This window comes from Girardinichthys multiradiatus, chromosome 4, assembly GCF_021462225.1.
Source record: "Girardinichthys multiradiatus isolate DD_20200921_A chromosome 4, DD_fGirMul_XY1, whole genome shotgun sequence".
NCBI classification, from domain to species: domain Eukaryota; kingdom Metazoa; phylum Chordata; class Actinopteri; order Cyprinodontiformes; family Goodeidae; genus Girardinichthys; species Girardinichthys multiradiatus.
In genome coordinates, this window is record NC_061797.1 from 27,387,744 (window position 1) to 27,397,404 (window position 9,661).

Here is a 9,661-nt window from a genome sequence, read left to right on the forward strand (position 1 = left end):
ACCACATGGCTGGTAAATAAACACTGCTTCGATTGGAACGGTCACTAGCAGTAACTATTTCATTATAAAGGTTCATTCCTACAGCCTGATGAAGGGAGGTGCTTCATCTTCACAGGAAATGATTGCTCATAGAACACGAGGAAGGAAAGCAACTGGTGTTTGTGTGACTTTTTAGACAGATACCAGGAAAATGTGCTGCCAGACTCATGCATCATTTTGCAAGGCTCTGAATCACAGCCAGACGGAGTGAGCATGAAGTATGTTGAAACAGAAGACAGAATAAACTGATTTGTCCTTCTGAAAGGTTTTATTCTCTCTGTTCAGTTCCTCTTTGATCAGGAAGCTCCAGTTAATCTGAGACCCAGCTGTGTATTTGATCAGCAGATGTGTGTTAATGTTCTGTTCTCACTAGGAAACATTTACAGAACGTTCCTGTGGCTCGGCGATCCCCACTCAGTAACCTGTAGGCACTGCAACACCTCTCTATTATTCAGCTGGTGTCACTTTAACCTAAAAGTCCAGGCTGGAAGCTATTTACAGTGGCAAACCGCTGAGCCAGTGGAGTCAGCTGAAAAGAATCATAATGGTGGGATTTAAACAAATATATCTACTCTCTCCTTTGTCCACCTTTGAACTTATATGTTGAGAAAGTTACCAATACAGTTTTGATTAGTTCTGATTTAAGGCATGTTTGACAAGCAGCTACACGTGTGCTTACAGCTGATTTATGACCCAAACCACCAGCATGGAAACAGCAATCAAAAAAAGGGGTTGTGCAAGAAGAGATAACCTTTGTGTTATCAGAGAGTGGAGACAAGCCCAGCAGCCTGACTCTTCTCAAAGGCAGTTCAATCAGGGCTTTCATGATAATACCTGAACCCTGGCTCTGCTTAAGGAAAGTCTTCAGAAAGGTTTAAACCTTAAACAGATAACTCTGAGAAGATCAAATCATCATATACTGTCAACTTCCAAACTGCTGCAATAATCTCATGTTCAGATTTAGACTGACTTCAATGTGAGCTGCTTAATTAGAGCATATTTTTCCTTCACTGGGTCATGAGTTGTATTACAGTCCAGTCTAATAGTGTCAAACAGGCAGCCTGAACACATGCTTTCAGAAACCTGTGAAGAACTCAAGTCAGGTGCCTCAGAGGTCATACTGGCCACTGTTAGGAAAGACAAACACAGAAACCAGCAAAGTGTAAAAATCAGATAGAGCTTACCTCATGTCTAAACCTGAACTCTCCCTTCTTCCAGAGTCTTCGCTGAAATTAAGAGCTGTGAGAAAAGCGTCCTCCTCAGTCAGTCTGACAGATTCTCTGAGTCCTCTGTCTGAGGGCGGTGCTCAAAACCTGGGACACATCCCAGATCTGCTACTGTAGCTACTATAACTGCTGAGGAGACTGAGCCCAAAACTTTTTTTTTTTACTTTTTTTTTACTATTGACCAAAAAAATGTTCTTTACCGACCACTCAAAGTCTGGTTTATGGGCAGGGCAGTAATCTGCGGGCAAAAAAAATACATAAAATGTTTATCCATAAACAAAATCAATAACAAAGAACTTCACCCTGATGCAAAGTTTATTTTTTCCCCTAAGACTGCCAGGCGCCGCATGTTCCCGGACCCTCGCCTGACAAAAACACTGCGGCCCACGTTTCACCGTGTGTCAGCACAAACTGTAATCTGGCTGCACATTGACAAAACCCCCCTGAACAAACTGAAAACGCGTGAAATCCAGTGCCCGGACAAATCCACGGTGAGACCAAATACTGCCATCTTGTGGCCAAATTTAAACTACATCGGCGTTTCTTCCTAGTGTTGATCACACTTGGTCATTAAAAAGACATTAAGAAAATAATGGATTAAACTTTTGTGTCCGAGAATGATTTTGAGTAGGTTTATGAAAACACCACCGATGGTTTCAGGTTTAAAAATAGACGGCAACATTTTATTTGTTTATTCATTTTGTTTATTTATTTATTCATTTATTCATTTATACCATACCAAAAAGATGGTCTTTTATGGATGTTCCCCTTCAACAATATTACTGGTCCCCATCTGAACAACAATTTTCTGCATGGACCCCTGGTTTACAAAAGCTCAATACGAACTGTGTTTTCCCCCAAAACAGGAGTCTATTGTAAAGGTCAAAGGTCCTATTGAAAATAAGACAACTATAAGATATGAAGATGTCAACAGCAAAAGGTCCCCTTATCTTGATTACTGTTAAAGTGAATCTCAGGCTCCCCACTTTAATCAAATAACAATCCTCCAAATTATCTGCTTTTTGCAGATATATCAACTTTATTTTGGACTTGACCCATCCTAGTATTAGGGCAAGAAGTTTTATTAGTGAGGATACATGCAATATTTAGGCTAATATCTATTGAAACTAGCATCTACAAAGAATATTTTATTAGAGGATCTAATAATCTTCCAGCTATGCATAGTTAGTTAGTAACTTCAGATTAAATTTTCTCTGAGTTTGAGATCTGTTGAGTTTGAGGTCTGTCTTTTTAACCTTAAAACATTTCCATTTGCAAAGTCATAAATCGGCACAAATATAAGGTGGTGAATTGACTTTTAAAAGGTTAAATCTCTGTGAACTCTCATTCACAGTAAACATATCAACCAGAAAGAGCAAGACAGGTTGCCCAAAAACGTCAGTTTAATTGTAAGTAGCCAATGTTCAGGACTATTTGTATTTTTTAATTATCATTCTATGTAGATGTTTATGTCCAGATTAATTATGATCAGATCTTAATATATCACAATATTGTTCATTTGCGGATCCTTCCGGGTTACTGTTATGCAAGTTTCAAACTCGTGTGTTACACGTTGTACAGGGTGGATAGTGGTGAGATCTGGGCTTTAATTAGCCATTTCAAAACGCAGGTTTTTTCTGCAAGAATTACAGAATGGATTCTTACTTGTGAAGTGATTACTCTGCTGTGACGGAAAACAGCTGTGACGAGGCTGTTTGTGTCTCGGACTCGGAGCAGCAGCCACACCCTCCTCCTCCTCCTCCTCCTCCTCCTCCTCCTCACCGTGCAGCAGCAGGACCAGCAGCAGCAGCATGATGCGATCTATCCTTACAGTTTTGGCGCTGACAGCAGTCTGCAATGGCATCCTGCCTGAGATAGTAGAGTCGGGAATCAATCACATCGTGGAGGGACCGTCGGAGCTGGACCGCATAGTTGTACAGCGACTGCAGGAGGATCCGCAGCAAAAGCCTGAGGATGCGTTTCTCCAGGTAGGCAGCTGGTTGCATCTAGTTAGCATCTTTCTGTCTGCATGACATGGCCATATTTTCTCGCTGCTGTAAGTGTGCTGTCACTTAGTTGGTAAAACGGGAATAGTTGGTGGAAATGAACATCTAATAATAGCTTAGAGTCAGATTTAGCTGGAAAATGTGACGTTTTAAAAATGCCTTCAGTATAATTCTCCACCTAGGCAAACAACAGTGTCAGCCCTCATCACAATGACCTTCCTCAGAGTCATCCCAATGAGACTGATAAAACTAATGATGAATCTGTGCACTCCTTAGCAGGACAGGTAAGTCAGCTTAGAAACAGTAAACAGCTTGTTTACCTTGTCAATAAAACTTAATAAAAATGTCTACTTTGCACAGGCTACAAACATTACTGCCACAGTTGTCCCAGCCATTGACCTGGATAACAATATCAATCATGTAAGTCTTCTCTCATTCCTTGTAGATTCAGATTTGAAAGCTCATTTCGGATTCCCCAGCACTGTAAATGTTGCACGATGTTTGGTATCTACTGACTCAGCATTCTGTCTGCACTGAAATAAACCAGCTGGCTACAATGCATCTCTGTTTTTTATGAGCCATACACACAGACATGTCAGGCCAGTTTTTAAACGTGCAACTGGATTTCATTTGTTACAGTTATGGGGAAAAAACTACTGCTGTGATGTGAATGTTTAGCAACTCTTGGGATTCTCAACTATTTTGATCAAATTCCCTGCAAGATCAAACTAATCACCAATTATCTGTAGATTTTCACATTCATACTTGGTTTACACTTTTTTACAAGGTAAAGACATGTTTGGAGGAATCGTTATTTTTTTTGGAGATTTGTCATGGTTTGGAAAATGTAATCAATGCTAGACTAATTTACATAGCTTCACTTTTCAAATCTCCAAGTTTTGAATAAAATGAGATAAATGCTTGGAGTTATAAAAAGACGAACATTCATCTCTTGTAATCCATCATTTTCTCTGCAGGGATGCATCACTAATGATGACTGTGGGAAAGGAAGGTATTGCTTCTCTGACACACAGAAGACAAAGTGTCAGTCATGTAAAGACACTGATATGGTAGGAGGTCTTATGTTGTCTTTATATTTGGTCAGGCTCCCCTAAAGTCTTATTTTACATAGCACATTTTGTTACCATCACTTTTCATCACGGCTGCACGGTGGTGCAGTTGGTAGCACTGTTGCCTTGCAGCAAGAAGGTCCTGGGTTCAATTCCTGGCCAGGGGTCTTTCTGCATGGAGTTTGCATGTTCTCCCTGTGCATGTGTGGGTTCTCACTGGGTATTCTGGCTTCCTCCCACACTCCAAAGACTTGCCTGTTAGGTTAATTGGTTAATCTAAATTTCCCTTAGGTGTGTGAATGAGTGTGTGTGTGGTTGTTTGTGTGTTGCCCTGTGATGGACTGGCGACCTGTCCAGGGTGTACCCTGCCTCTTGCCCATAGACTGCTGGAGATAGGCACCAGCTCCCCTGTGACCCACTATGGAATAAGTGGTAGAAAATGACTGACTGACTTTTCATCATCAAATGCAGAACAACCAGATGCCACAACAGTCCCACCCCCCACATCATAAGACTGATATAATCCCAATACTCCCCATTCCCATACATACATTAGGCACTTACATGGACACTGTTAACTCTACTGCACTGAGTAATTGAACTATTTGCTCTATCATATTGTCTATTTCAATGTTACAGTAAATCCTGCCGCTATAGATACTTGCAATATTCATATTGTCGGACACATACCTTTTTCTGTAGATACTTTTTATTTTCTCTGCTACCACATTCCTGCTATTCATTTTCTTAAACATACATTTATTCTTTTTATATTGCATATGCTTATATTTACACTGTCTTTCTTTTACTTGTTTTATGTTTTCATTCGGAGTGTTGCAACGACATCTCGCTCAGATCTACATTGTGAATGTGCAGCTGAAAGACAGTAACGTTTAAGTCTAAGTCATCTTGTCCAGGTCCTGTTTGTAAATGAGACTGGACCTTGTAAAATAAAGATTTAATGACAATAATGCAATTCCAACAGAGTGGGGGCAATGTCTTCCCCACACTCTTTCAGAAAACTGGGGCTTTCACATGCACTGCAATGCAGCTAAGTCCACAAGTGTAATTGGAGTGTGTTGCCTGTGAGCAATCTGTCTTGTTAGCTTCACATGGAAGGACGGCCTGAGTCAAGGTTGAACAAAAGATCATCATTTTTATCTGCTTGCTCAAAGAAGGTGGAAGACATGTTTTAGTTGCATTTATCTCAACATTTTGGCCTTGATTTGCAGATCTGATAGCATTTTCTCCAGAAAAGTTTTGGTTTAGCAGAATAAAAGAAATGGGAGAAACAAACAGGCTGGCAGTCGGCCAACGACAGGTGCAGCATACAGGGAGAATAAATACACAGAGGGCAGGATCAACTGTGTACAACTCTCTATAGATATAGCCAGGATATTGATTATCCTGTTCTACATGACCCATTGTAAGAGTGTGGAATGAAAAGCACCTCTCAGCCCCTGTACATTAAAAATGTCCTGCAGAATTTATTCTTTGTTAATTAAATGAAGTCAGCAGACGTCACGGTTCAAGAATCATTAATATTAAAGCTGCTGTGAGGTTAAGCTCTGTTAAACTTTAGCGACATGTTCTTCTCCTTTCTGTTCAACGCCAAAGTTCTGAACATTATTGTTTGTTCCTTGAAATACAAGAGCAGTAATACAAAAAAAACCAACTTGTCTCTTTTTAAGTCTTGTTCTAAAGATGAGGAGTGCTGTGGTGACCAGATGTGTGTGTGGGGTCAGTGCAGCCAAAATGCTACCAAAGGAGAAGCTGGCTGCACTTGTCAATACCAGGCTGACTGTAAGCCAGATCTTTGCTGTGCTTTGCATCAAGGTATAATAAAGCACATCATGCACACTTCAGTTACAGAGGATGTTCACAGTAAAAACATGTTCCTATTTTTCATTTTGTGCAGCCCTGCTCTTCCCTGTCTGTTCAGCTAAGCCGATTGAACGTGAACGCTGCTTTGATGTCTCCAACAACCTGATGGAGCTTTTGTCCTGGGACATGCAGGATAATAAACCCAGGAAACACTGTCCATGTGTAGGAGATCTTCAGTGCCAGCACCTCGGGTGAATGCAGCACATTTTTGTCTCCTAGTTTGTAACAGTGTACATGATACAGTTATATTTATTCTCAGCTGTTCCTTCCTTGCTGTTTGACAGGCGAGGGTCCATGTGCCTGAAAGCAGAGGACTCAAGTGAAGAGGATCTGACGGACTCTCTGTACTCAGACATTGACTACATTCTTTAGACAAAGCTTGACTGAATTTACACTCTCATAAACAGCATGGAAGATGTCGCCACTGGCCTAATTGTTGCACTCTCTTTTTGCCAGCTTAATCCAAAGTTGTAAAGTTTTAGAGCAAAGATAATGGGTAGAATTAGAGTAATAATCACTGATAATATTGCAACATGAAACAACCTAGTCACAGCTGGGATTTCTTTTTGAAATCTATTGTCTGGTACCAGTTCACATTATTTCTCTGAATGAAAGTCACAGTCAAGCTTGTGTTATTTCTTGCATTTTAGGGGCATTTAGACAAAAACCACCAATTTATGCTCTTACACTTTTTTTATAAGAAGATATTTTTTAGCTTTCTTTAGTAATCATAGCATGTATTGTTTATTTCTATGTATTTCTTAGAAGATGGCCAATGTTTGTATTATGTCCCCCAGTAGCCTGCTGCACCCACATTATTTTTCAATATTATTTGACACAAATGCTGTTTTGCGGCACCAGTATTTGTTTTGAGACACTCAAGAGGAATTCAACCCAGTTTGTACGTTTCTAAGGTTTTTATTAGCAAACGCCTCAACCAAATATATATATTTAAATTGATGCAAGATTCCCAGTGAAGTTCAGATCTGTGGAGTTTCTAGATCAAAGCTGCAACCTCTTAATGTTATCTTTTAGCTCCCTAACGCTGGAAAATACACAAACATCCCTAAATAAATTGTTGTAACAGAATCACTAAAAGATGATGCAGCTGGATGTTTTGACTCCACTCCTTATTCATGGCGGTGAATTGTGTGTAACCCCACTCGCTTGAAAGAGAAGCAACCACATATGTTCTCCAGAGTCATGATTGCCCAATAGAAAGGAGGAAACATCCGAGAATTTTGCATCAGTTTCCTGCTGTCCATTCATGTATTCTCTGAAGACTTTGTTTGTAGTTGATGCCTTTCTTATAAAACAAAATGTGGCTTTTTTGTTGCTTTTCATGTCACATGGCTGCTATTTTAAAGTCTTTGTTTTAAGCAAGCTCTGCACTGGTGGTACTCTTTGGTATTCTGAAGCTTTCTCTGTTGCAAAGAAATCAATACAGGTGCATGTTCTTAGCAGCAATTCTTTGCACAAATCCATCCTGAGACAAAGTGATTGTGTTTGCAGATTTGACTTGGAGATAACTTGCTAAAAACAAGTTTTTTTAGTAACCAGTCTGCTAATAGTCATTTTAGCTGGACTCTTCACAGCTTCAACAGTGCTTTTAGCAATGCTGAAATAAAGGCAATTGATCATTTTTATGCCAGGACAAAGTTGTGGGGGGAAACCTTTTAAGCTAAAAAAAAACATAATGTAATACTATTACGTGTAATATAATAGCAACATGAAACAGTCCTGCAAAATCCAATCTGCAAAATGTACAACATAAATTTGTCACTGCTAATACGTTAGGCCATGACTGTAAGAATAAAATGTAAGTATCCTGAACAGAACCACACTTTTTCTGTTATGGATTTAGAGATTGCATCACTCTGTACTAAGGGATGTTTTCTCATATATATTTCCTTGAAAGACTTGCATGGGAAAATTGACAAAATAAATTTATAGACCATAACATAAAAAAATGCTGGTTTGTTCACAGTTTTAAAACAAAAGTTAAAGTTATCCTTTCCATTTTAAAAAATGCATGAATTTGATGCTGCCTCGTAAAAGTGTCAGTCACCATCCTGCCTGGGAAAAATAAAAATCTCACCTCAACCTAAAGAGGAAGCCTGAAAATTATTTCCAAAATTTAACAATAAGATTATTTTAGCATTTTAACATGTGTTTTTGGACATCTTGGATTGGTCAGAATCCTGACTTGACCCTGATGGAGAATCTGTGCCCGGAGCTAAAGATTAGGGCCATGGCAAGGTCGTCTGTCAACTCTAAATGATTGGAGCTCATCACCAAAAAAAAAAAAAAAAACTGCAAAATGTCAGTGGAAGCATGATCTCCTACAAGCTATTTATCTTCGGCAAAATGGAAAGAGATTTTGTTCAACTTTTTTTAAACCGATGCTGCTTTCCCATTGGTTTATTACCTTTTGAGAGGTGCCTGTATCATTTTCTCTCAGAAACAAGCTTGTTGGATGAAAAAATACCTTTAAATCTAAATCTGCCAAGAGTATGAACAATTCTGGGCTTAACTGTACCGTGAGCTAGTTCTGCCAATTCATCTAATATACCAATAATAATGTTTATTAACTTTTTGACTCATGCAAGGCAGTACGACAGCAAACAGAAATGAGGTGTGTGCATCCTTCATTTCATCCTAAATCTTACTCTGTCACATTTAAATGTATGCACTTCAATGCAATCCCTTGTTTTTTTCTCCAAAGATCAGTTGGGCTGTTGTGTGATTGAGCTGCCTTTTGGGGTTCACGCATCATTGCTTCAAAAGAGAAAATAATCTCATATACACTTTAGGAGTATCATTACCAGTATATAATGCCCGTAATCGCAGCAGTTTGCTAATTTGTTTCTGTCTGTAAGAAACTGTTTTTGTTTTTTTTTTTATAAAAAAAAAGCACTTTTAATTTATTTCTAAAATCATCTTGAACTATTCTCACACATCTCAAATTTCAAAGAAATAAACAACATAGAAAACAAAAAGAATCCTCCAACATTGGCGTTTCTACAGTGAATATCTGGTGGCGACCTTAGCAGTCCAGGGCAGCCTGAATGCTGAGTTGAAGTTTGCAGAGCATTAACCCGGGGAAGAGGAGTCGTTCAGCAGGCTATCAAGCAGCAGTAGCCGGTAGACGCGCCAAGAAAAATACCCGAGCATACCTCGTACTCCCTGACAAAAAGCCAGAGAGAGCCCCCACCAGAAAGGACAACGCCCCACTCAAACATGAGGACGACCCATGCTGTAAATGTCCAGCTCACAAAGTGCAAAAGACAACAAAAACATCAACAAATAGATTTTTCTAAAAGTATAAATGAACAGACAGCAGATGTGTGACTTGCTAAAGACCTAACTGCAACGATAAGGTCTGAAGCAAATTAATAACTTACAAACAATAGAAGAAACGTCTTAACAAATCTAC

The 9,661-nt window shown here is 39.3% G+C and overlaps 2 protein-coding genes across 2 annotated transcripts in view; one reads left to right on the forward strand and one right to left on the reverse strand.

Annotated features, from left to right (window-relative positions):
• mical2a (microtubule associated monooxygenase, calponin and LIM domain containing 2a) overlaps positions 1-1,381 on the reverse strand; it is a 38,485-nt gene extending 37,104 nt beyond the window's left edge. The window contains exon 1 of the mRNA XM_047363766.1: positions 1,224-1,381. The gene's annotated coding sequence lies outside the window, so the exon portion shown is untranslated. The remainder of the gene's footprint in view (positions 1-1,223) is intronic.
• A 1,474-nt stretch (positions 1,382-2,855) lies between these two features.
• On the forward strand, positions 2,856-8,334 carry dkk3a (dickkopf WNT signaling pathway inhibitor 3a). Its single transcript, XM_047362735.1, has 7 exons — positions 2,856-3,253; positions 3,454-3,555; positions 3,632-3,691; positions 4,249-4,341; positions 6,033-6,177; positions 6,260-6,416; positions 6,510-8,334. The coding sequence occupies exons 1-7, from the start codon at positions 3,077-3,079 to the stop codon at positions 6,595-6,597; spliced, it is 822 nt and encodes a 273-aa protein (XP_047218691.1). The 5' UTR covers positions 2,856-3,076; the 3' UTR covers positions 6,598-8,334.
• The last annotated feature ends 1,327 nt before the right edge of the window (positions 8,335-9,661 follow it).

Bases quoted from the DNA above. Each gene is read 5' to 3' on its own strand.
- dkk3a (XM_047362735.1), top strand. From the start codon at position 3,077: ATGATGCGATCTATCCTTACAGTTTTGGCGCTGACAGCAGTCTGCAAT. The intron at 3,254-3,453 runs GTAGGCAGCTGG...TTCTCCACCTAG, and splicing joins CTGAGGATGCGTTTCTCCAG to GCAAACAACAGTGTCAGCCC. The intron at 6,417-6,509 runs GTGAATGCAGCA...GCTGTTTGACAG, and splicing joins CTTCAGTGCCAGCACCTCGG to GCGAGGGTCCATGTGCCTGA.